Genomic DNA, 27,736 nt, shown 5'->3' with positions numbered 1-27,736 from the left:
ACTGCAGTCCTTGGAAAAGTCATGGAGCAGGTCCTCAAGGAATCCATTTTGAAGCACTTGGAGGAGAGGAAGGTGATCAGGAACAGTCAACATGGAGTCACCAAGGGCAAGTCATGCCTGACCATCCAGATTGCCTTCTGTGATGGGATAACTGACTCTGTGGATATGGGGAAAGCAATGGATGTGATATACCTTGACTTTAACAAAGCTTTTGATACAGTCTCCCACAGTACTCTTGCCAGCAAGTTAAAGAAGTATGGGTTAGATGAATGGACTATAAGGTGGATAGAAAGCTGGCTAGATTGTCGGGCTCAAGAGGCAGTGATCTTGGAGCCGGTTTTGTTCAACATCTTCATTAATGATCTGGATGATGGGACGGATTTCACTCTCTGCAAGTTCGTGGCTGACACTAAGCTGGGGGGAGAGCTAGATACACTGGAAGGCAGGGATAGGGTCCAGAGTGACCTAGACAAATTGGAGTATTGGGCCCAAAGAAATCTGATGAGGTTCAACAAGGACAAGTGCAGAGTCCTGCACTTAGGACAGAAGAATCCCATGCACTGCTACAGGCTGGGGACTGACTGGCTAAGCAGCAGTTCTGCAGAAAAGGACCTGGGGATTTCAGTGGACAAGAAGCGGATATGAGTCAATGGTGTGCCCTTGTTGCCAGAAGGCTAACAGCATACTGGGCTGCATTAGTAGGAGCATTGCCTGTAGATCGAGGGAAGGGATTATTCCCCTCTATTTGGCACTGGTGAGGCCACATCTGGAGTATTGGTTCCAGTTTTGGGCCCCCCACCACAGAAAGGATGTGGACAGATTGGAGAGAGTCCAGCAGAGGGCAACAAAAATGATTACGAGGCTGGAGCACATGATTTATGAGGAGAGGCTGAGGAAACTGGGCTTATTTAGTCAGAAGAAGAGAAGAATGAGGGGGGATTTGATAGCAACCTTCAATTACCTGAAAGGGGGGGCGTTCCAAAGAGGAGGGAGCTTGGCTGTTCTCAGTTTGACAGATGACAAAACAAGGAACAATGTTGCAGTGGGGGAGGTCTAGGTTGGATATTAGGAAACACTATTTCACTAGGAGGGTGGTGAAGCACTGGAATGGGTTACCTAGGGAGGTGGTGAAATCTCCATCCTTAGAGGTTTTTAAGGCCTGGCTTGACAAAGCCCTGGCTGGGATGATTTAGTTGGGGTTGGTCTTGCTTTGAGCAGGGGGTTGGACTAGATGACCTCCTGAGGTCTCTTCCAGCCCTAATCTTCTATGATTCTATGTTGGGCCCATATGTGGGTGCAGGGCTATGCCCAGGAGGAGTTAGTTGCAGGATCAGGATCACAGTGTACATCTAAACTAGAGCTGGAAGGTGTAAATTCCAGTTTGAGGAGATATACCGGCACTAGCTCAGATCAAGCTGGCACACTAAAAATAGAAGTGTAGCCACTGTACATGAGCCATGGGAGGGACTAGTCACCTCAAGTACAATCTGATCTGAGTACATACTTGGGGCAGCTAGTCCCTCTCACCTCTGTGACTACACTTCTATTTTTAATGTGGTACCTCAATCAGAGCTAATGTGGGTATGTTAGAATTTTAACTTACCTTCCAGCTCCAGTGTAGGCATACTATAAGTTCTGCTGGAGATAAAGAACAAACAACAAGATTGTGGTGCCAGAACTAGGGGTTAGATTACCAGTCTCTCAGGAAAAGAGACGGCGAGTTGGATTTTTAAAAAATTTTTGTAGAAAAATAGAGAAAATATGTTTGTGGGTATAAAGACATGGATTGTCCCTATGTTCCCATTGTGGAGCTGCCGATGTGCCACACCTTAATTTCCCCTGATTGGGACAGCAATAAATTCACTTCAACAGCCCAGGGCAAGGACAATCCAACACACACTAACAAAATAGCATGTCCCTTCTAACAAGCTTTCTGGACAGGAGCCGTCACAATAAACGGTTTGTAAGGTTCTCACCTCAGCACCCTAGTTCAGAACTCCCAAATGTTGAAGTTGACAAAACAAAATCTGACTTTGGTGTGGTTAGTCTGTCAGAGAAACCACCACCCACTGCAACCTGCAGGGCTCCTTGTCCCCCGACCCTCCCAGGCTCAGTTAAGCTTTCTGCTGAATGCTGTTTAACGCAGCCTCACCCTAGGGCAGGGCAGTTCCTCCTTGATTACACCCCAGGCTGTCAGGGTCCTATGCTCTAGCTTTTCCTTTAAAGGAGCAGCACACTCCATCACAGTGGGATTATTTTAAAAAAGGTCTTAAGGGGTTCTTCATATCTATTTGTTAGTATTTTCCAGAAAAAAAGAAAAAAACTTTATCTGAAACCTACCAAAAAAGAACAGCATCTTAAAGGCTTAAAACAAAAAAAAATTCCTTAAAAAGCAAACAGAATGTGCTAAAAGTAAATAGTATGTGCTAAAGTGGGGATCAAGCTCCAGTTTCTGGTGTCAGCATCACAGCTGTACTGTCACCCTTCCCCTCCAGCAACAGAAACATGGAGGAGCATGAACAGCCTTTTGATACTTGTGCCCAGTGCACATACTTCAGGAAAGAAGGTGCTCCCAGTGCTATTATAGATTCAGAAATGGTAATGTTGTGGCATTGTGATAAAAGTAGGGCTCTATAGTAAAAAGTGAGGGGCTTGTTCCATTCTCTGAGCGTCAATATATTCTGAAAATACAGAAATGTTGTGTTTTATTTGCCAAGAATGAAAACAATAAATAATGTTCATGGTATATTAAATGGAACGGTTTAAATTAAAAAAATCAGATAGACTTTTTAATAAAAGCCAGATATGAACAATGGAACCTGTCTTAAGTGTTACCACAAGAAGCCAGCTAATTTTGCTTGCTGAATAAATTGCACTGGAAACCTAAAGGATACATTAAACTAGTTCCTTAAAACAGAGGGCGCTTAGAAGGTGATCCTTCATGAAACTTATCTTGTTCTATTCCCAGTAATTAGCCTTCTCTACTTTCCCTCCTGTGCACCTTTAAAATTCCCACTTTGTCTACCATTGTTAGGAGATCTGATGGCCATTGTAGACCCAATGACGATCCCACTGAAATCAGTGGAGGTTTTGCCACTGATTTAAAAATGGACATAGAATCACTATCTAGAAAATCAAAGAAAGTGGTATGACTTTTCTAGTTCACATCATGAATAATTAAATTCCCCAGTGTGGGAAATATGGATATAAATATTCACATATTAATAGCAAAATTCAAAAGAATGAGTTGACGCGGGAGAAAGAAATGCACTGCAATCATCTTACCTTTAGCTATTGTTGGCATGTGGAAAGGAATGCTAATTACACCCACCAGATCTTCCAGGGGAATCAAAGACCGCAGAATTGACCTGATCCTAATGGCTTCCCCTTTGCCAGCATGGATTAGCTAATGGAAGAGTAACAAAAAATTAACATTTTTTTCCCTGTAACTATATTTGCCTGCATACTCTAGAAACCTTCAGAAGTACACATTTACAAGAATGAGTGCTGAGCCAATGATAAAAAAACATACACATTTCACTCAATATATATTTCATTTTTTTTTACCCAGATGCAAATTTGTGGGACTTAGTGCTATAAAGGTTTTATTATTAATGTAGAATGACTACATTTTCATGGTGAAATGCTGAGACCCCTGGGAAGAGGGCAGGGTGTCAACGTGTAGTAGGCTTGGTGAAAGAAAATCCATGAGATGCTGATGAGTTCAGCTATTCTATCATCATCAGCTTCACTATCTTAGTTAGCTTACGGCTCCTTCAGGGTGACCATGGGTTTATGAAAACTAGTCAAAATAATGACAGGTTTCAGAGTAGCAGCCATGTTAGTCTGTATCCGCAAAAAGAAAAGGAGTACTTGTGGCACCTTAGAGACTAACAAATTTATTTGAGCATAAGCTTTCGTGAGCTTTTATTTTATGCTCAAATAAATTTGTTAGTCTCTAAGGTGCCACAAGTATTCCTTTTTTAGTCAAAATAATGTTTATTCTTCAAACAAAACAACACAAAAACACATACAGAGAATTTATAATATAGATACTTCCAGTTTTTGAGGATGCCTAACCCTGTATAAACCTGACATTTGGGGGAACCTGTGCAAGACAGTGTTATTTAGAGAAATGAGGCCATAGTTTGAACTTCAATGAGCACAAGTGGTTCCTACCTTATACTTCCCACTCCCACTTGTCAGTTTGCCTCATCCACTTGTTGCATCTAGTCATAACCCAGGCCCCAGTAATGAAAAAAATTACATACATATTTAAATATGGGAGTAGCCCTAATAAATTTGGTGAGACCACTGACATGCATCAAGTTAAGCATATGCATAAGCCTTTGCAGGACTGGGGCCTAGACTGTAAACTCTCCGGGGTGGGGTCTGTCTGTTTATCATATATCTGTATAGCTCCTAGCACAAAGGACCCTGATCATTGACTAGTATCCCTAGGTGATGCTAATACAGTACAAAGATCATGGTGGAATACCACAGTCTATCTTTGGGAGTGGAATTGATTGTTCATGTTTTAATGGATGGCAACATCATTTTTACTTTCTTTTATATGTGAGTGATGTGAGTTCAAGTGTATGTAATGCGAGTAAAAAAATACTGCTTGTTGTTTAAGAAATAGTTTACAGCTGTGAAAAAAGAGGGCAGTTTGGTCTGGATAGTCTCACTACCACATGGGAGAACTTAGTTCAAGAGTATCTCTTTGATGCTTCAGGCAACTTTATGGGATATTTTCAGTCTCCTCGTAGGAAAGGAGGCAACCTGACATTTTGCTTTGTTCCTGTTAGCGACTGCAGAAATGCACAATAGGTTTCAGTGAGAGACAAAACAGGGAAGATTCAGGGGTTCTCCAACATTTTTCTTTGACTAAACCTTCTCGTGTATTCGGGCAAAATGGTGATCTTAGAGCCATGTGGTATATCTTGACTGATGATTCTCTGCTTTCCCTACAAGCCCATACATACTGGTACACCCATTGGAAGTTCTGCACATGTAATAAGGGAAAATTACTGGAGCTCAGATGTGCCACACAGATTCTGAAGGCAGAATTTTGCCTCTGCACAGGTTACATGGAAATCCTTAAGAAACTGGCAACTGGACATTGGATTTAACTAATATCAAAATGATCCCACATACAGTTTATTTAAATCACATCTGCACATTTAAATATTATACTGGCATAACATTGTTTCAATACTAAGGGATAACATGTATTGCAGTGAAAAGGCCAATGAACTAAAACACCAGACTATCAGTAAGAAAATAGCTGTACTTGCAGAGACAAAAAACTTACATGCATTTCAGGGGCACAACGTCCTAACAGGTCAATCAAAGCAGCGTAAAAGGTCATGATGGCATTTCCCATGTGGATAGTGTCATCTTCTTCTTCCATCTCACTTTTTATTGATTTGTGACAGGAAACAAAATACAAAAAAAACAAGAGTTTTTCATCAGCTATGAAATCAGCACAAAGTTGGAGCCAAAGTCAGCTCACACTTACACTGGTTAAAATCCAGTGAGACTCCATCACCCTCAGAGAAGTTATTCTGGATTTATACTGAAGCAATTGAGAGCAGAATTTGGTCCTCAGTGATCATACTGACATTTCCATTCTTACTTTTTAACCTTTCGTTTTCTACTGTGCAAGCTATGTAATCCAATTTCAAGCACTCCTCTTTCAATAGGGGCAGCATTGCAGCAAGAGTAAAGTAACTAAGAAAGAGAATCTGTGTTTGTGGAGTAAAGAGGCATTTTTTTTAACCTGAAAATATCTAAGGCAGTCATGTTGAGGCTTGGGCTGGATCCCTGGCTCTAGGACCCTGAGAAATGGGAGGGTCCCAGAGCTTGGGCTGCAGTCTGAGCCCAAACGGCTATACTGCATTTAAGCAGCCCCTTAGCCTGAGCCCCACGAACCCATATCAGCTATCATGGGACAGCTGTGGGTGTCTAACTCCAAGGCAGACATACCCTAAGACTCCATCCAGCCATATGGTGTTTGAGAAGAACAACAGGGGAAGCACAAGCTACATGCAGTCTCTCCCTAACTCCACAACAGGAGACTGGTTCCTATCTACACCTGACTGATAGGAGCAAGAAGGAATCCTAAAGATGCTGTGCATCTTGAAAATAGTCATCCAGACTGACATTTGTGAGTTCAGGGACAGTTGCAGGGGCCTCACTTGGCTGAAGATGCACACCCAGTGGAATTTTCGGAAGAGGAGAGAATATTTCCTGCCCCACATCGTCAGATTATGTGATAATATTTTAAAAATATGGTAAAAAGAAATACTGAATTCCATAAATAGGATTATAAAACAAAAGGTGTAGGTAAACTGAACAGCCCCATTGCACCTACAGAGTTTTACTGGATCCATTACTTGGGGAAGGTCCATCTCTAGTAGAATCTTCTGATATTTTTATTGCTTCCTCCATGGCAGCAAGTAACCCGTTACCTCCTTCCCCTCTCAATGCTGGACCAAAGCACTCAGGACGACGAATAAGTAGCCTGACCACAACATTAGCATTCTCTTCAACACTCTCTCCTAGCATCATACAGAAAAAATATTGGTAAATGGATCCATTCAGTGTACATCCGAGATATGATCTGATATAGGGTGGGTGATGAATACACATTACATATGCATCAGTACAAGGCAGATTGGACTTAAATATGAAAGACAAAATTCAACTTTATTCAGCTGTTCTTAAAAAAAAATCAGATGTATGAAATTGTGTAATGCCAATAGAAAGAAGCAAAGAAGATTAGTGTTTACATATTTAAATTCTTTCACTCTTCTGTTGTTCAATTCTGCCTTCAGAAATTTCATATGATTAACACTTACTTGATATTGTGAAATCAAAGAGACGGAAAGTGTTAGACCTTGTGTGAATTTCATCAGCATATAGCTAAAAGATTTATAAATGAAACTCAACAAATCTAGTAGCATGGTTATAAGCTATTAGACCAATAGGATGAAGCTGAATTTTATATTACACACACACAAGCACACAACTTCTGATGATTATTGCAATGAAAGTTAAGTATACAGTAACAGAATATTTATTTCACTGAATTTTAAATTAAGTTATGGTCCAAAAAGTGACTAACACATATGCCATTCACCTATGGTAAAATTCGTACCAGTGCCAGAGGGCTAGTGCAAGAATCATTGCACCAGTTAAACACTTAAACCAGATCTTATATAGGCTTCCTGAGCCATATAAGTTTACTTTGTTCGTTATGTCATGACCTTTGACTGTATCTGTAATTTAAGTGCCTGTCTGTATGGCGATTTAGTGCCCAGCAAGCTGGGGCATGAACCTAGAGTGCTCCAATCTGCTGTGTACTAAGAGGCTGTGCGGATCCTGCTGCTATGCACTACAGAAAATTTAGTGTGCTATAGCAGTCCACATAGCAACTTAGTGCATGGCAAGCTAGAGCGCTGTAGAGTCAGACCTCAGCTTTCTGTGCAATAGATCACCATGTAGACAAGCCCTCAATGACAAATTTTACATATACAATTATTTAAACATTACAGAACAGTACCATTGCAAAAAACTGCAAAGCGAAGAAAATCCAGATACCGCTCTCCTTCAACTGGATTCCATCCAATGTCTGGATATCCCTTAAAAACCAGCAAAGGGCAGCTTTGCAAACCACATCCAGCCAAATAGCGAACTACCTAAAAATAAGGTAAGATGAAAAAAGACAAACATTTATTGTTGAAAAGGAGAAAGTTACTGTTTTTAAAAGGTAGTTTACTCAAACTCCCTCCAATCTGGCTTCCACCCTCTAAGCTCCACTGAAATGGCTCTAACTAAAGTCTCGAATGACCTCCACTTGGCCAAATCTAAGGACTAGTACTTCATCATCATCATCATCATCCTCAACCATCATCTACCAAACATGATCTACATCATGAAATCTTGTCCTCTCTCTTCTCTTCCTTCTTCTCTCATCATTCCTTCAGCACTTTGTTCAGCACTTCTCATTTCTGCTCCAACTTTCAGCGAGTGTCCCAAATGACTCTATTCTTAGTTCCCTCCTGTTCTCGCTTCACACTCTATCCTTATTCAAAAATAAGTTTACAACTAGTCTCTTTATCCTGACACCTTTCAGATATGCTCTTCCATTCTAACCAATCTCCTTCTGTCCAAACTAAACTCTTGGCCTGTTGTTTTTTTGGACATCTTCTTACCGATATCCAGGCATCAACTTAAATTCAATGTACCCCAAAATGGGCTCTCATTTCCCTCCTGTCCCCCAACCTGGCCTCTTCCCACTTCCTCATTTCTCACTCACCATCGACAACAATTCCATCATCCCTGAGACACAGTCCTGTCACATGGGTGTCATCTTTGATTTGGCCATTCCTCTAGACCCACAAATCCAGGCTACACCTAAGTCATCCTGCTTCTTCCTGAACATCTCTAAGATCCAGCCTTTCTGTAAGTGCAGATAAAACTCCCATCCAAACTTTCTTCATCTCAGGTCTTGACTACTGCAATCACCTCCTTGTTAACCTTGGAAAATGCCATCTTGCCCTTCTTAAATCCATTGATGCTGCTGCAAAGATCATCCTCCTGACTTGGAGTTCCAGTTATCTCACCCTCCTACTTCTCTCCACTAGTCCCCCTCCTTCTCCACATCAAGCACAAATTACCTGTCTACACTTGTATGGCCCTTCAGAACTTAGCGCCATTCTACATTTTATGATACTGAGATGTCCTCTCTGCTTTATCACCAACCTTTAATGACCACTAGTTGAATCTTCCTTTAAACACATTTGCACTTACTCTCAGGCTGCTCTCACACATGAGAGGAATGCCCCAAAAAAATCTGCAAAGCCCTTAACATTTTCTTCTTCATGGGAAGATCTATCGTAGAAAATTTTGCCAGTTTGACTACACCAGAACACCTGAACCAACAAAACCCTCCCAGCGCAGACACTGTTATATCAGTATAAAATTGCTTATACTCTTACAGCTTATGCCAATTTGGGGAACAAGCATAAGCACTTTTATGTCAATATAACTATGCCTACATGAAAACAATGAGGAGTCCAGTGGCACGTTAAAGACTAACAGATTTATTTGGGCATAAGCTTTCATGGGTAAAAACCCCACTTCTTCAGATGCATGGAGACTACACTGCAGCTTTTACTGATTAGCTATGTCAGCAAAAAAATCACTCCCTTATCCAACATAATAACTATGCTGGTAAAACTTTTAAGTGTAGATTAAGTCCCAGTACCTCCTTAAAACTCACTTCTGTTGTGATGCCTACAAAACACTTGACAGCGGCTAGGCAGCTGTAGTGCTGTAATGGTTGCTTATTAGGTTAATCATAATTGCTACTTTGTGCATCCCCACATGTGTTATCTTTTGTCTCATACTTTAAAATGAAGCTCTTTGGGACAGGGACTGTATTTTTGTACTTGGCCTAAGACAATCTGGTCTGCACCAAGACTGGGGTCTCTAGGTCCTACTGCACTACTGCTACATCATAAAATTTTTCCACTGAGTAAATGTAAAGTTTTCAGATTGAAAATGTTCGAAAGCCTAGCATAGATAATACAAACAGAAGTATCACATGTCCAAGAAATATATGACTTCAGGTAATCCATTACTTGTAGTTATAGATGCTTGTTGATTCATATTTTATGTACCTACACACACCCTGGGAAAATGCTAGAAAAATACTATCATTAACCTTCTCCAGGTCAGGCTCCCTTAAAGCTAGTGCAAGTTCATTGTTATCCATCACAGATGCTGCTGCAACATCTAGAGGGGTTGATCCTCGCATAGAAGGGGAAGCTGTTAATAAAACAGTTGCCAAAGTTAGTAATTTAAATAAAAAATAATAAAGATGCAATAGCTTATAAAAATACAAACGTATCCAGAGGACAAATATATTTACCATTAAAGTTATAATAAACCATGGGGCAAACATCTGAGGTTTGGGCATTAATAACCAACTAGTAGCTGAAAGTCCATGCAGTTGTATGTGTATAATTTGTAATATCATGTGTGAAGAAAAAAAACAAGAGATGGCTGACAACTCAAAAATGTGATGCTAACAGACCACGAACCCCAGTGATGACTGAACCTGGTGATATTCTAAACAAAAAGGGCTCTCAGCTGTGCCTGCAGGGAGGGGCTATGCATGCCTGTTCTATGTATTTGCCTGTTTGTGTATGCTGGTTGTGTTGTTTTGTGGGTGGTTGCGTTTTGCTGGGAGGGTTATATGTATGGGGAATGAAGCAAGTGTGTTGCCATGAGGGGCTTTCAACAATGCTTGTAGCTGTTTTTATCACTTCATACTGACAAACAGACATTCTAGACGCACTCCAGGGACAATCCCAGAATTTTATTACACAGATACCACTTAACTATTTTTTTTTACCAATACCATTATTAACACTATAATATAAGCGTTCATGGTGCTGAAATTTCCAAGTGTGAGGCCCATATCAAGTCCCCTTGTAACCTTGTGTTTTCATTCAATGAGAACTTTATGCAAAATTATCTTTTTAGTCTACAAATACAAATGCTTCATTTCAGGTGGAAGATGATTATTGTTTTAGAGGGGAGGGTGAGTGGGAAGTTTAAAGAAAATCCATTTAGACATGGTTTGAGTTATGGATAATTGGGAAATATTTTTCAGATTTAAAATAAAAGGTTTTTTTTCCCTTTTCTTAAAAAAAATGGAAATTAAATGAAACCCCCCCAATGTTAACATAATATTAGCAAAAGGTCTCACAGTAACATTGACTAAGTCCAGTACAAACACAATTTAACTGTTTTCACTCTAAACATACTTTTGGGCTATGCTTCTGACATGTAAAAATATGTTAAACATGAAAAATTTGGTAACTAAATTTTTGAGCATCAAAATAATCAGATACAACTATGTAGTCCAGAAGAAAAGCAGTAAAATAAAACAAAAGTGGCATTTCACATTTCTGTGCCATTTCTGAGCCTCAGCATAAGCATCGTGGACAAGATAATGTTAGCACGAAAACCTTACATTAGGATTCAGTTGTGAACTGCCTACCACACCCATGTAAGTGAACAAGCACCAGCTACTCTCCCACCCTCCTTGTACAGGTGGGCAGGCTCTTGGCTCTGCCTCTTCCCTATACAACCCAGAGCGTCTTGGCCTGTGTGGGTAGGGAGAAAAGCTGTCCCAGGAAAATCCCTGTAGAAAGGGGGAAGCAGGCATTGACCAGTGACTCTTACAGTTAAACTGTTCTGTTAAAGATCTTCAGCTCCTAGAGCAGCACAAATAGACTCTGCCCTTTACATGGGGAGGAGGGAAGGGGGTAATTACAAGGTGCAATCCAACCCAAAGGCATGAAATGATATTTTTGCTGAAATTGTGTCCATAATTTTGAATTCATGTAGGGTGGGCGGTTGTTTGTTTATGGGGTTTTCTGCATTAAATAATACAATTGCATAAGGTCTTTTTCACATTTAATAATATAGAAACTTCAAGTTTAAAAAAATAAAATCATGCTACCAAGCAGAATGTTGTGTTTTAAACATGGAGTTTGAAGGTTTTTGTACTGTTTTTCTGTTTGTTCATAACTTATAAATCAATTAAAACATTTAAAACTGTATTTTACACACAATTTAGGATACATTTTATGTTACTACTCACCAAGTCCAACACTGCTGTTTTCCAATAAGTAACTAAGATGATCAAACATAGCCTTTTGATTCTGCCTGCTGATGCGGCAGAAATAACATAGAAAACGACAGCAATTTGCCACCATCTTAGGAAACGTGATTTCCTAGACAAACAAGACTAAGTTAGAGTTGCAAAAATGTCTAAAAATCACCAAAAAATCATCATATGCTGGGTCCTTTTACATATTTGTCTTCACATATTTTTTTTGTGTGTGTATGTGTGTGTATGTAAACACAATTAGGTAGGTACCAATCCCGCAAAATGATCTTCCAAGGGCAGATCCCATTGAAATCAACGGGACTCTGGGCAAGTGCATGGTTCATTAAGTTTAGTTGCACAGATTGTGGCCTTAACAAGAAAGAGAACTGGATTCACACCTAAACCCTAGATTCAAACACTGAAATATAGGAAAGCTCAGATGCAGAGCCTGATGTTACAGCCATCTCTAATCAGATGTTTCCAAAAAAAATCTTACTCTAAAACACTCTTCATTTTGGAAATCCCTAAGTATCCTTTTTGGTTTTTATATATATTAGAATCTTTTCCACATACCATGCAGATCAAGAATCCTTTGAAACCAATACCTATAAAACATAGTAGGTTATAAATGCTTTTGGCTGTCCTTCCTTTCCCACGTGAGAATATAGTACTGCTCGTATCCTATTCTAAATTCACAAACAAAAATGGAATCCTTGTAATGTAATATTATTAGGATAATAATTAGAAGATATACAACTTTTTCAGTAAAAGGTGATTCTACTCACTAAGAACTTGACCTTATATTGTGCCAATGGGAAAAGAACGGGAGTATAGGGCTCTCAGCACTTCCATGAGTTTCTGAGCACCTTGCAGAATCAAAGCTTTAAAAGGCCACATTCTAAATTCCCTCTCTTCTGCCAGTGAAATTCTTTACCTTGGATTCTCCTCCTCCGAGTACATTGACCATCACTTCCATGACAGTCTCATGCATTCCTAGAGCCCTCATAAGATTAGGATGTTGGTAAAACACTTTATTATTCATGATGTCTCTATAAAGAAACATAATAAGAAAATGGATTAAAATGTACTGTTCAGGGAACACATTTTAATTTCTCTGTCACATGATACTCACACAACTACCAGTCTGAAGAACAAGCCTGCTCTTGCAGTTCTTACCTAGGTATACCGCCCTGTGTTTGCACAGGGACAGAAGGACTGGGCACAAATAAAGTTAAGTGTTAGAAATTATTGAATTTTATTGATTGATTTCAATCCTTGTAATTTAATGAAATTCTAGAAAATGCACAAAGGATTGAATGCTTATTTCACTGTGTATTACCTACATGGAATGTTCGCAAAGCCACATGATACAGAGATCATAAGTCAAGTTAGAGGCCTTAGTTCAAATCCAGTGGAAAATACCTCGTCATGATGATGGCATGATATTTCCTCTCCTAACAGGTTAGCTGGATTTCAGCACATTCATACAGTTCGTGCATTCAGTGCACCTGAATTACATACATACCAATTTGATAGAACAAAACTCCTAGGGCTGTCAGAGGGAAGGGAGCAGAGCCAAAGAGGCATCATTCCGCCAGCCTCCGACTGCGTGCTGGACACCATACAGTCCATGGGCTGAGGGGTAATGTGACTGGATGGCATAGAGGGGGGTGACAAGTAGAGCTATTCTCTGCTGCATCATTCCATATAAAACCCACAAGGAAATTGGCCAAGGGGCAGGCAGAGAGGCATTTAGTTCTGAGTGGGTGGAGGAGATACCCAAGGGGTCGTGCCAAGGTCTAGCACCTTTCACAAAGGCCCCAGAATTAGTAGCATTTCCTCATGGTTTTAGGACATCCATAAGGTTAGAGGGTCATGACCAAGGACATTGTGGATTCTTCATCACTTGAAGTCTTGATTTAAACACTGGATGTCTGTGTAAAAGATATGCTTTAGCTCAGACAGAAGTTATGGGCTTGAAGTAGGAATTATTGAGTGAGGTTCCATGGCCTATATTATGTAGGAGGTCAAACTATATCATCATAATGGTCCCTGCTGGCCTTGAAATCGGTGAATCTAACATTTCCCTGACATTCCCACCCCATAGTGTCACCCTCTTCTTTTTTTTTTTTTAATAACTAAAGCCTAAATCTGATATTTACTCTAATTTATTTTCATGCCACATAAATATTGGTTAGTACTGTATACTACATAATTTACATAGATGTAACCAATATGATAATTCATAATTATAACATCCTGGATTACCCCTATACAAATTGGTCAGACTGCTAGACATGTTTTTTAATTAAAAAAAAAGATTTTAATAAACAACAGTCATAGTGGAATAAAAACCAAATACAGTTATCTCACAGAATAGCAATAAGATTTCCACAAAGAGGAAAACAATGCCGCAAAACAGGAGCCGTGGGTAAATGATATTAATAAATTAACCAGTCTAAGCCCAGTCCTTCAGTCCTTACTCCCACTGAAGTCATCGTGATCTCAGCCTGAGTACAGAATGGAAAATGGAACCCGAAGTGATGTGACAATGGAAGCTTCAATTATCCATTAAATAACAATTATTCTGCAGTCAGAGTTTCTAAGATTCATTCTGTCTAATTAAAAGATTGTACTATACAGGACAGAAGTGAAGGAATTTTTTTTTCCAGTAACAGAATGCACATTTGCAAACATTGCCCCAAATAACAGCACTAACAGTACTTGTACCATAGAAATGTGCCAGTTACATCTCCAAGCCTTAGACGTTTGCCTGTGGAATCTCCTATCAAGATCAGAAAAGAATTTAGAGTCTGGATAGGAAAGAGAATTTACGACATGTCTACACCGCCACACAGTTTGGACTACAGAGGTGTGAATAGCAGTACACACCAAAGTACTGTGCTGTAACATCCCTGTATGGCTGCTGCAGGCATGAACAAAAAGGTTCCTAGTTCACATTAATGTAGTTCTCTTCCAACAGGACTACACTGATGCAAAATAGGAAACCTTTAGTTCATGCCTGCAGTAGCCACACACGGGAGTTACAGTGCTATTCACACCCCAACAGCCCCAACTTCAGGGCAGTGTAGACATGTCTTTAGTTCCAGTTATCCTCCTGTCATCAAGTATTAGCCACATAAAGAACAATAATCATAAGAACTTTACTGGTTTTCCAATAAATGTTAACTTAAGTGAACTACTGCTCAAGAGAACATTCTTTCCTTTCTAGTGCACTTCAGCAATGCAGCTTTAAACATGAGCACCAGTTTTGAAAATTATGGTGTCAACATTATTTTACATAAAGATAGAGATGTCTAATAAACATGAATATTTTTTAAAGTAATTACAATTTAAAAGCTGTAGCAAGCCTACAAATTATATACAACGTAGAAATAAATATGAAAGCAATGTGCCTCAGGTCAGAGGAAAAATGACTAGATAATTATAAATGAAGCAACAGTATTGTTAATTCTCCTGCTAATATTGTGAGTCTTGTGATATTTGCTGTTCTTCTTTTAGCTTCTGCTCCTGGAATTATGTGATTATGTAACTCAGCTTTAGTTAAAAAATGGTTGTGAAGAAAAGCTTGAAAACATGAACACTAAAATCTAAAAACCAGATGCATCAGCCACACTACACAATCTCTGTAGTGTAGTTGGCAGCTGTGTCATTACTAATAGTGCTTAACTCTATTAGCCCCTAATGACTTAGGTGCCCTCTCTGCCTGTTCCCCAGACAAGCCTTCAGGTCAAAGTTGCTATGGGATCTGTACCAGGAATCTCAACCCAGGAAAGCTGCTCCTGCTACGTGCCACTACGTGCCTGGCATCTACTCTGTGTGCCATGGGCCATGACCTTTTTAAAAAAGAGGGGCAAATCAAATCTTTCAGGGAGGCCACAGGCAGGCTGCTTTGGCTGTGTTCAAGAGCCTTAATTGCTTACTACTCTGAATAGCCATAAACTCTTCTATCTCTACACCACACCATGGCTTAGATTTTCCTCCTTCGTTGGGAACTGAGCCGTCCTGGACATGTAAGACACTTCAAGGATGGGCCAGTGGTATCAAGGACAAAGACTCTTTGAAAGCATAACTCTTACAATACTTGGCATAATTACTGAGCATATTATAAAGTGTGACAACTGAAAGACTCTGCTGTATTAGCTTATCTGCTGTATCTCTGAAATAACACTGTGATGAAAAAGACCTGAAGAAGAGCTCTGTGTAGCTCAGAAGCTTGTCCCTTTCACCAACATAAGTTGATCCAATAGAAGATATTATCTCACCCATCCCGTCTCTTTATTATGATGAAAAAGAAAATTGTGCCTTTAAATGTGATTGAGCAGTGCTCCCATTTATCCACTGGAAGAGACGGATAGTTGACACTAAAAGAACAGGAGTACTTGTGGCACCTTAGAGACTAACAAATTTATTAGAGCGTAAGCTTTCATGGGCTAGAGCCCACTTCATCGGATGCATAGAATGGAACATATAGTAAGAAGATAGATAGATATATATACACATTACAGATAAGTTGGAAGTTGCCATACAAACTGTGAGAGGCTAATTAGTTAAGATGAGCTATTATCAGCAGGAGAAAAAAACTTTTGTACTGATAATCAAGATGGCCCATTTAGACAGTTGATAAGAAAGTGTGAGGATACTTAACTTTAGGGAAATAGATTCAATATGTGTAATGACCCAGCCACTCCGAGTCTCAATTCAAACCCAAGTTAATGGTAGCTAGTTTGCATATTAATTCAAGCTCAGCAGTTTCTCACTGGAGTCTGCTTTTGAAGCTTTTCTGTTGCAAAATTACCACCCTTAAATCTTTTACTGAGTGGCCAGAGAGGTTGAAGTGTTCTCCTACCAGATTTTGAATGTTATGATTCCTGATGTCAGATTTGTGTCCATTTATTCTTTTGCATAGAGACTGTCCAGTTTGGCCAATGTACATGGCAGAGGGGCATTGCTGGCACAGGATGGCATATATCACACTGGTAGATGTGCAGGTGAACGAGCCCCTGATGGCGTGGATAATGTGATTAGGTCCTATGATGGTGTCACTTGAATAAATATATGGACAGAGTTGGCATCGGGCTTTGTTGCAAGGATAGATTCCTGGGTTAGTGTTTTTGTTGTGTAGTATGTGGTTGCTGGAGAGTATTTGCTTCAGGTTGTGGGGGCTGTCTGTAAGTGAGGACTGGTCTGTCTCCCAAGATCTGTGAGAGTGAGGGATTATTTTTCAGGATAGGTTGTAAATCTGTGATGATGTGCTGGAGAGGTTTTAGTTGGGGGCTGAAGGTGACAGCTTGTGGCATTCTGTTATTTTCTTTGTTGGGCCTGTCCTGTAGTAGGTGACTTCTGGGTACTCTTCTGGCTCTGTCAATCTGTTTTTTCACTTCAGCAGGTGGGTATTGTAGTTTTAAGAATGCTTGATACAGATCTTGTAGGTGTTTGTCTCTGTCTGAGGGATTGGAGCAAATGTGGTTGTATTTTAGAGCTTGGCTGTAGACAATGGATCATGTGGTGTGTCCTGGATGGAAGCTGGAAGCATGTAGCTAAGTATAGCGGTCAGTAGGTTTCCGGTATAGGGTGGTGTTTATGTGACCATTGCTTATTAGCACCATAGTGTCCAGGAAATGGACCGCTTGTGTGGACTGGTCTAGCCTGAGGTTGATGGTGGGATGGAAATTGTTGAAATCATGGTGGAATTCCTCAAGGGCTTCTTTTCCATGGGTCCAGATGATGAAGATGTCATCAATGTAGCGCAAGTAGAGTTAGGAGACGAGAGCTAAGGAAGTGTTGTTCTAAGTCAGCCATAAAAATGTTGGCATACTGTGGGGCCGTGTGGGTACCCATAGCAGTGCCGCTGACTTGAAGGTATATGTTGTCCCCAAACGTGAAATAGTTATGGGTGAGGACAAGGTCACAAAGGTCAGCCACCAGGTCAGCTGTGACATTATCGGGGATACTGTTCCTGATAGCTTGTAGTCCATCTTTGTGTGGAATGTTGGTGTAGAGGGCTTCTACATCCATAGTGGCTAGGATAGTGTTCTCTGGAAGATCACCGATGGATTGTAGTTTCCTCAGGAAGTCAGTGGTGTCTCGAAGATAGCTGGGAGTGCTGGTAGCGTAGGGCCTGAGGAGAGAGTCCACATAGCCAGACAATCCTGCTGTCAGGGTGCCAATGCCTGAGATGATGGGGCGTCCAGGATTTCCATGTTTATGGATCTTGGGTAGCAAATAGAATACCCCTGGTCCAGGTTCTAGGCATGTGTCTGCACAGATCTGTTCCTGTGCTTTTTCAGGGAGTTTCTTGAGCAGATGGTGTAGTTTCTTTTGGTAATCCTCAGTGGTATCAGAGGATAATGACTTGTAGAATGTGGAGTTAGTGAGCTGCCTAGCAGCCTCTTGTTTATATTCCAACTTATTCATAATAACAACAGCACCTCCTTTGTCAGCCTTTTTGATTATAATGTCAGAGTTGTTCCTGAGGCTGTTGATGGCATTGTGTTCAGCACGGCTGAGATTATGGGGCAAGTGATGCTGCTTTTCCACAATTTCAGTCCGTGTGCATCGACGGAAGCAATCTATGTAGAAGTCTGCATCCCTCACAAGACTTGACACACTTATGAGAATGACAGTGAGGCTTGAGCAAAGATTAAAAACCATCAGCCTTTTCATTAAGCCAAATATCTTGGTCTGAGCTCTCAGATGGTCAAAAGCTATTTTACTGCTCGCTGTACTCCCTGGATACAGGAATGGCTAGAGGCAACAGAGACATATTTGTATCTTCTTTACTGGTGGAACATAATAAGAATGGAATTGTTTTCCTTATTCCTTTTAAACATCTAGCTATGATATATCTGCCTCATATTTGAGATAGAATGTAATTGGTCACTGCACTTACAATAATTGATACATTGCTTTCTTTTCACTGAGCAGCTATTACGGACTCTGCAAGTGTTTGACTTTGTGAATCAATTAAACTATAATCTCTGGTTTCAACTGCATAATTTAGTTAGAGACTAGCCATTTATCAATCCCACAGAGGTGCTATGTACATGGCCCTACAGTTACCTCTTGAACTGTTAAGACAAGGTACTTTGAGCTGTTTCCCATGTGCATAGATCACTTAAGGGCTATCTTAGCAGTGTGTGTGGATTTAAGAATAGATATAAGATGATACATAGAAAAAATGTTTAGGGCAATTTGAAAATGTATATTCCAAGTTTTGATAAAATTATACTAATACATCAGATATGTCATGGGCTTAAACTTGTAGATAGAACTTTTTTGTGGATAGAACTTTTCTGAAGAGGTTGAGACAAGGCGGACACAACATTTCAAAAATATAAGAGTTCAAAACTGAGCTGATTTCATTTGAGGTGGGATCACCAAGGGCAGACCTATACGCCCTCATAAGAGACTCCTCAATCAAAGGTAGGTGGAGGAGTCAGAGGAGATCATGGCCTGCTCATACCAGAATCTCATATCAGATGGGCAAAGTATCAGATCTCCACAACAAATATAGATCATGGAATGCTGCCTCCACGAGGTCCTGTTCAGAACCAGGACTACATATGGATACAGGAGAACTGCCAGGGTAAAGGGAGCAAAAATGACAAACAGATCCCTGACAATGAGTTAAGGCATCCCCCAGTTCCAACCTTTCTTGGATCTGGAGGTCTGCTTGGAGCAGACAGGTGCCTGGATCTGTGGCTTTTATGATACCTACAAGTTCCAGTACCTGGGCCTGAGAACTCACATGTTTCTCTTACGGCAGAGGGGACTAGATCTGAGGACTCCCTATGGTTATTAATCGTTTACCTACAGGGAAAAGGTCAGAGTTTTAGTGGCTTACTTGGTAATTCAAATAATTAAAATAGCACTAACTACATTTTGAGAATTAAATGATTAAATATATATGAATAATGAAATACAAGTATAATTAGACCTACACAGAATTACAAATGGAAGAAAATGTAGGGAAGTTCTAATTCAAGTAGACAGATGCTATCTCATTAATTTAAGATCATTTTTGACCATACTTATCTACTGACAGTCATACTCTGGAGGGAATCTCACTGCTGCTCATAAAAGTACATTGCAATAAAATAATGTCACCAAATATATAATGCTTGAATCCACATAAAAAGAGAGAAAATGTAAGAGGCAAGCTGACCAGCACTTCCTGTGAGGTACAGAGCATGCTCAACTCATCATGCAGAATCAGAGTTAAGAGATGTGTACAGAGTGTAATTGCTACTGAAAAGTCAAATATATTTCACTAGTTACCACCAAAGGCATTTTTGAGGAACTAAAATGTTCCCAATTTGTCAAAACAATGGTGCAACTTCATACATAAAGTTGGGGTTATTTAACCAGGACTGACAATGCTCTGGGTCCACAGTCAACATGAGGGGGACATAAAAAAGGGATGTGCATTCTAGGTGTGCTCTACTAGGTGTAAGGTCTAATAGTGGGCAAGCTACGGGAGTGGTAGAGGAATCGGTGTGGGGATTAAGGCTGGGTAAAAACTTCTTTCTTGTTCTCCTAGACAACTAATGGCTGTTACATAGCATTCAGGGCTATGCTGCTTCAAGAGGAGAAAAAACACTGCCTCAAGCAATAGTAAAAAACGGAAGTGGAAAATCCAATTTTTCCCTTTTAGTGAACTCAGAAACATGAATTTGTGCTGACAGTTAGAAGATTTATGGAATAAACTGGTCTGAGTGCAATCATCACTCTTTTGGTAGCTGGTTTCAGCAACGCCAAAGCCCATTAACATCTCACAAATAAATGTATTCTCCTTAAACTCAAGTGGATGAAACCTCTGGCTTTGGTGTTGAAAGTCCCAGGGTGATCTTTACTGATGGCAGGGCTACTTATATGAATATGCAGCCTCTATCCATTCAATTTATAGAAAGGTCTAAATGCTGAACCTGATTGTATCCTTTAAAGTGAAGTTACAGTGTTTCAAATAGGACTGATATATTACTGTAGAACTGTAATGCTCTTCACTTTTGCTTCTCCCCTCTATGAATTTTCCAAAAAGATAAGACCTTATAGTGCAGTTTACTACTATTCAAAAGACATCTTTATTAACAATGCTTCAAAGCCTAGATCTTAGAACTACTGAAGCTCCTATCTATTTCAACCCAAAACTTCCCTTTTAGCCTCCTTAAACCACAGAAATCATATTTACAGTCAAACAATATGCTTAACCCAAGTGATAACAATGAGACAAATAATTGGAAAGTAAGAGATCTGTCAATCAAATGTTACTGTACTCCAGTGATTTACCCTAATCCACGAATCATAAGCTTCTCTTCCTCCTTGCCCATTCTGACGCTAAGCAAGGAACGGATCTGGCCCAGGGATGCCAAGAGGTTGATTGTATCTTCCACTGATACACCATTTATGGTGTAGGTCTTCGGTAAGCTTCGAACCAGACCACCGATACCATCATACTGGCGATGCAGCAATACAAACATGGCCCTCACTAACTCCGGATCCTCTATTATTGACTCCTGAGCCCAGCGTACCATGGTCTCTGAAATCAATTGCTGAAGAGTGGCTAAAAAAGAATGAAGAATGAAAAAAATCAGAATTAATTTCTCATGTTTCTAATAACAGTCTCTTTGAATGCATTATGCAGCATATTAGAATTAGCACAATCAAGAAAAAAAAATTTTGTTTTCTTAACAGGCTGAGGTACAATGTAATACATTGTGTCAAGAGAAAAATATGCCATTATAGGGAAAACAAGCAGTAATATTTTGCTGCAAGAAGCTAGCTTTAAAATAATAGATATCACTTCCACATATGACAGTGTAAAAGAGCACGAAGATGTACTGGATCCTCACTGGAGAGTGACTTTACAGCAGTGGCCAGCTCCACTTCCAGATACTTTTTCCATGAGTTTTGAAAGCATGAGTTTTTATTATTATTTTATTATTATTATTTATATGGTAGTATCACCATTGTCAGCTCCTGTGTATTGGACTATTAATTTAGGATACAGTGATACATATCTTATTTTAAAAAAAGTAAGTGTTTTGGCTGACATTTCAGACAATAATTGGGTTGAAGCAAAGATCCCATTGAAAAACCAATATTGTACACTCCAAAAACTTCAGTTAAGCCTGCTTTGAGTCAGAGCCATAAGCTTAAAGGTACACACAGAAGCTTCCCTTAAAATCTAACTTCCTATGACACATAACATATACGGAGATGCCAGAACTTTCCACCCCCTTCCCCTTCAGAGCAGGACTACACTGGACTTTAATTTTACTTACAGGGCTTCTTAGCATCATTATCAGCTGGTTTCTCATTTTGTTTCTTCTTTAAATATGTGACTTTTTCTACTAGGTACATCAGGCGACCTCTAATGGTTAAATCACTGTTTCCATCCAGGGCTCCATCTTCATCTAATTCAATTCCTGAAAGCAACAAATATTAAATGGCTAAAAAAATACAGTTGAATAGATGACAGCTGTGCTCAGTGTCCAAATGTGAAAATATACCAAACTGATTTTGTTCTGCTCTGTTAGCTAAGTGTCCCACAAACAAATACATATATAGTACTGCTTCAAAAGTTATACCAGTTTAAAGGTTAGAGTAGAGGACTGGGAGCTGGGAATCCTGTCTGCTGCTGTCATTTAGTCAGTGTGTGACTGTGGGTCAGTCTCTTAGCCTGTGCGTGCCTTAGTTTCCCCATGTGCAAAATGGGATAATACCTGCATTCCAGGGGATTTAGTGATGCTTGACTGAGGTTTGTATTTTGAGATCCTCAGTGGAAAGGCATTATAGAAATGAGGGCATTGGCATGGCTGTTAATTCATTTTTCAATGAGTAGGTATGAGCAAGTAACTCCATTCATTATATCATGGCACATGTGATAGGCAGCTATAAGGAAAAAGAAGGTGTGAAAATGCAAAATATGTTGATTTGATGCAAGATTTGTTCTTCATTTTTATGGTTTCATCTAAAATAATGTAACTGAAACCTAAGGGTTTGGTCCAGGATGATAACTAATATTAAAGTGTCATGACTATATGAGTTCAAAGTAAAAATGACATTCAGTATTTTTTTTCAAATTCAGAATTATTCAACTTTTAAAAAATATGATGGTCACTTTTACAGCAGGATTCTACCTCACATTAGATCATTCTGCTTGCTCCTTTGGTATTTTTGAAAAAGAAGTTGGGTTGTTTTTAAAATATATTTGCCTTTTTTCCATTAATCCCTTTGTGGGATGCGATCTATTCTCTGTTTTCTTGCTTTTCACCCTAAGGAAAATGTTAATGCATAAGTCATTGATAAGACTACAATTAAGACATGGGTATTTTTTAGTAAAAGTCACCTGTCCATGATTTGTACTATAAATACCCCTGACTAAATCTTAGCTGGGGGCTACTGCTCTGGGGAGCCCCTGGGAGGCTGCTTCTCTGAGGGGCCCCTGGGGCCAGCCCCACTGGCTCCTGCTCAAGATGTCCACGGGGCCAGCAGCACCAGCTGCCGGGGACTGCTGAGCAGCGGCTGCTTCGGCCGCCCCCCAGACCACTGCTCAGGTGGTCCCCGGTGCCAGCCATATCGGCCGATGTTCGGGAGGTCCCCCGGGCCAGCTGCCGGGGGCCACCGAGCAGCGGCCGGTGCATCTATCCATGGGGCTGTCTGGGCAGCTGGCCTCTGGGCCAGCTCCTTTGGCAGCCCTGGGGTCAGCCACACTGGCTGCTGCAGAAGTCACGGAGGCCACGGAAAGTCATGGACAGACATGGAGCCCTAGTCATCAATAATCACATATTTTAAGAATTATAAACTGGTTTGTAAGGAAATCGCAATCTGATTGGTGGAAATTCCTTTTAATTTAAGTAATTAACAATAATGTAACTGAATTATCTAATCCAGTTAGAGTACAGAAACACTCCTACAGTTATTGATGCAAAAATGCCAGTTCCATGTGTCTGATTTGCAGAATATCAGAATGATTATTTCTTAACCAATACACAACATATGAATTCCCAAATTATGATTGGTTGACAGTCATCAGTAGCCAGTTATCTACAACCAAGAGTTGCATAATCTGTGTTTGTTTCCTTTTGACTACATAAATCTATGTACTCTGCCCTACTATAATCCCTCTTCTCATTGGCTTCTGTCTAGGTCTTTCGGTTTTTTGTAGCTTTTCTTTTCCATTTAAAATTGGAATATTTAATTTGAAATGTCATAACAACAACAAGAGTCCTTGAAGGTCCCTCCTGTTAAAGACCCAATTCTGGAAGAAACTCAAGGCAAAAAAATCAATTGGGTTCTAGACAAGTACGAAGCCCTGAGTAGCAGAGTCCCTTCCAGGATCAGGGCCTGAGTTAGGAAAAAAATAATAATCACATGACTCAGCTGCAGCTTTCTCCATGTGGGAGGGGAGGAGGGAGAATTTAAATGTGAAGCAGCTCAACTGCCACCTCCCTCTGCTGCTTGTCAACTGCTGGCTCCTTTTACAAACTGAGCAGCTAATTTTTCCTGTTTTCTACAGGTGATTTACAGAAGAAGGCGGCATGAATAATTTTAAATAGAGAAGTGGTGATTAACCACAGCTTTGTCTTATCAGTCTCTAGGAGACTGAAGCAAAATTTAAATGGAAGGAACCTCTTCACTGGATCTGCAGTGTCCACAGATGCGTGTTTAACATTTGAAAAATTATTTTGTTTTGGTTTCTTGGCATTTACTTTATTTTCTTACAATGGTCAACATTTCGACACTAAAGAGACTGTTGCATTTCATGTAATTATTGTAACAAAAATATTTGGACTGAGCTTAAGCACCATTTTCTCTGTCTGTCTTCAACAAAACCCCCAGCCTCAAAGTGAACTATAATGTTTTTTTAGCATGTTCATTTTTCATTTTCATTTGCCTTTGGAGAACTGGAACAGCTGTTATTGTGGTTAATAGGACCACAGTTATTTTGATAGAGTGAAATTCACCTATTGGTGAATGGGAGCAGTTTACCTATGGTACTGGGGGAAAAGAGGAGCAACAGCTGCTATTCTAGCCCCAGATTATTACTGAAGAGCTATAGAGCTTCCCAATACCCACAGGAGCTAGATTTCATTCACTAACCTCTGAGGAGTACCACACAAGTTCCATTTATTTGGAGCTTGTGTGGGAGGAATGAAATTTCCTCTTGTCGACTAAAATGTAACGTGTTTTCTTCTATTCTGATCAGATGAGAGGGTGCACTTGTATTATAATGACTGAGGAATCCACACCCCCTTGTGTATTATCTAGCTACCTGTTGCTGACATAATTTAATGGGTAGCTTGGTTTTGCTGAAGTTATTGAATCTGGCTAATACAGTTTCAGAGACAAGAACATTCCAAAATAGGGTTTACCACAATGTGTCATTAAGTCCTCATGGAACTCCAAGAGTTGATCTCTAATTTCTTCAGAGCAAGGACAATCACTTTTATCATCCTTAAAATTCAGAAGCATGTTAATCTTAAAAAGAAAGAATACAAAAGAAAGTTTAAAGCTTTGGGAGCATCTTTTTGAACACTTTGCAGTAGGCTAGAAGGGAATACGGAAAGCCAAGGATGCCTGGAATCCAAATATGTACTTAGAAGACCAATAAAGTATCCACAAGGTTTACAGTTAATCCGCAAATACTGCATTTCTTTTTGCACATTATCTCCATAAATATGTGCAGATAACAAATTTTAAAACATTTTTTTCTATTATAGAAATCTTTTAGGTAAACTGAACTACACAAATACCAGAGGAACTATGATTTCTGAAGAGGAAAAAAATCAGGCATTTAAGTAGAGTAGGTAAAAAAGGTAATAAAATGAGCATCAGTGTGAACTGACGGCTAGAGCACAGGATAGGATCAGGACTCCTGGGTTCCGTTTCCAACTCTGCCACTAATTAGCTGTGTCACCTTGGTCAAATCACTTAATCTCTCTGAATATCAGTTTCTCTATGTTTAAAATAGGTTAAAAAGGGTGTTGTAAAGTTTAATAAATGAATGTTTGTAAAGCATTCTGAAATCCAGAAATGTATGTCTATGCTAAGTTTTATTATTACTGCAGAATCTCATCTGAGAACTGTCTACTTTCCTATAATGCCATTGTATACATAGACAGAAGAGCATGACAAGGCTGTACTCTAAAAGCTTGTCTACACTGGGAAATTACACAGCACTATACAACGCTAATACATATGAATGAACACAACATATTACTCAGTGTAGATAAAGACTAACATCCCGTGGTGTCATGTCATGATTAGCCCTAGTGTGGACCTTAGGGTTCACCACAACCGGCTGACTGACAATGTTAAACATGACCTATCCTTGACTGCACTGAAGTTGTACATCATGTATGTTTAAATACTTGATTTACCAGCATAGAAAAGGGTGAGAACCGAATGAAAATTTGAATGTTAGGACACAGCACTCTGACTGGGCTGGGATCCTACTTCCCTGCTTTGGCTTTTCTGCCACGCTCACAGTCTGGAAAAAAGAATAACTGCCCATTTTAAGTGGTACCTGCTCTTGAGGTGGAGACCGAAACTCTCTTGTTTTTCTTGCTGTCAGTGCGGCAGACATGTTTAAGGCCTGCATAACTTCATTGTATCGGAATCGCTGATTCTCTTGAAGCTTAAACACAAAATCATCAGAAAATGCTACAATGGCTTCTATCCGGTGACGTATCTGGCAGTCACAGAGGTACTGGAGTAGGTAACACATCTGAGAAAATATCAGAAAGAGGGCAACAAAAAGTAGACAAACTTTTAAAATATTCTGTTAACATATAACTGAGTGTGGGTACTGTAGACTTCAAGTGATAAGGCAGAACCTGTTATCAGATGAATTGACAGTAAGCTGCGATACAGCCATGCTTGAGTTAGTATTGGGGCTTATAAATTGCCATCTGCAGGAGATCTATCTGCCTCAGAAACATATACAAGGACATGGGAATTGAGCTAGAGTGAAAAGATAATAATATAGATTTAGACCTTGTCTATATAGCAATTTAGTGCACAGCAAGCTGAGGTGTGAATCTACAATGCACCGGCCTGCCGTGCACTAAATGGCTGTTTGGGCCCTTAGTGCTCTTAGTCTCTATTTCCAGTGGGTCATCTTTTGCATTTGTACATGGAAGCTGCAGAATGCCCTATTAAATTAGTTCCTTTTAGAAATTAATTCTGACCAGATGATAAAAGTTGTTGCTAGGCTGATGGCTAAAATAATACCATTTTATTAGCAATTTAACTCCACAGTTTACTACCAGTAAAGATCTCCCTTAGGCCCAACTAATAACCACAGGGCAGCTCAAATGAGAGAGTACAACTTATAAAAAACAGAAATGTATCTGAATGTATTTGGTTAAATGTTTCATCAGCCCTCTAGTTTTTTTGTTTTGAGAGAGTGTGTGCACCTGTGCAAGTGAGATAGCTCAGTGGTTTGAGCATTGGCCTGCTAAACCCAGGGTTGTGAGTTCAATCCTTGAGGGGGCCATTTAGGGATCTGGGGCAAAAAGTGGGGATTGGTCCTGCTTTGAGCAGGGGGTTGGACTAGATGACCTCCTGAGGTCCTTTCCAACCCGGATATTCTATGATTCTATTAATTCCTTTATCTTTCTTTATAAAATAATCACATCCATCTCTTATTCATTAAAGGTGAGGTCACCCAGAACAAAGCCTATGCACCACTTTTATCCCAATTAATCTAATTTGATGGCTTCCAGGGATTTAAGTGGTACCTAGGCCTTGTCTGTCTCTCTGCTCAGGGGTGAATTTCATCCTAGAAACTACATTGTGCCATTTAAGATTCCTTATAGAAAGGGGTATTGCACAGTCACACGGCTTCAGGGCAACAATGGGAGGCCTTCTGCCTAAACTGACAAAATGACTCCCACAGCTTCTGGGCATGCAGAGGCAGAATGACTATGTCTGCTACTATGCCAGTGCCGGTTCAGCCTTTTGTTGTTGTTGTTATTTGGTTGGTTGTTTTTTTCCCTCTGCTCTGTTGATTGACCA

The 27,736-nt window shown here is 39.9% G+C and overlaps 1 protein-coding gene across 1 annotated transcript in view; it reads right to left on the bottom strand.

Annotated features, from left to right (window-relative positions):
- Nucleotides 1-27,736, bottom strand: part of RYR2 (ryanodine receptor 2) — a 719,385-nt gene that overhangs the window by 230,489 nt on the left and 461,160 nt on the right. Inside the window, exons 37-47 of the mRNA XM_073338199.2 lie at nt 26,244-26,444; nt 25,090-25,195; nt 21,997-22,140; nt 21,002-21,275; nt 12,627-12,741; nt 11,684-11,816; nt 9,734-9,837; nt 7,568-7,703; nt 6,377-6,563; nt 5,315-5,417; nt 3,286-3,406 (exon numbers count right to left, since the gene is read on the bottom strand). Of these exons, the coding sequence (XP_073194300.1) occupies nt 3,286-3,406; nt 5,315-5,417; nt 6,377-6,563; nt 7,568-7,703; nt 9,734-9,837; nt 11,684-11,816; nt 12,627-12,741; nt 21,002-21,275; nt 21,997-22,140; nt 25,090-25,195; nt 26,244-26,444 (1,624 nt within the window). The remainder of the gene's footprint in view (nt 1-3,285; nt 3,407-5,314; nt 5,418-6,376; nt 6,564-7,567; nt 7,704-9,733; nt 9,838-11,683; nt 11,817-12,626; nt 12,742-21,001; nt 21,276-21,996; nt 22,141-25,089; nt 25,196-26,243; nt 26,445-27,736) is intronic.

This window comes from Lepidochelys kempii, chromosome 3 (genome assembly GCF_965140285.1).
Source record: "Lepidochelys kempii isolate rLepKem1 chromosome 3, rLepKem1.hap1, whole genome shotgun sequence".
In the NCBI taxonomy this organism is placed as follows: Eukaryota; Metazoa; Chordata; order Testudines; family Cheloniidae; genus Lepidochelys; species Lepidochelys kempii.
This window is presented reverse-complemented; position numbering and strand designations above follow the sequence as displayed.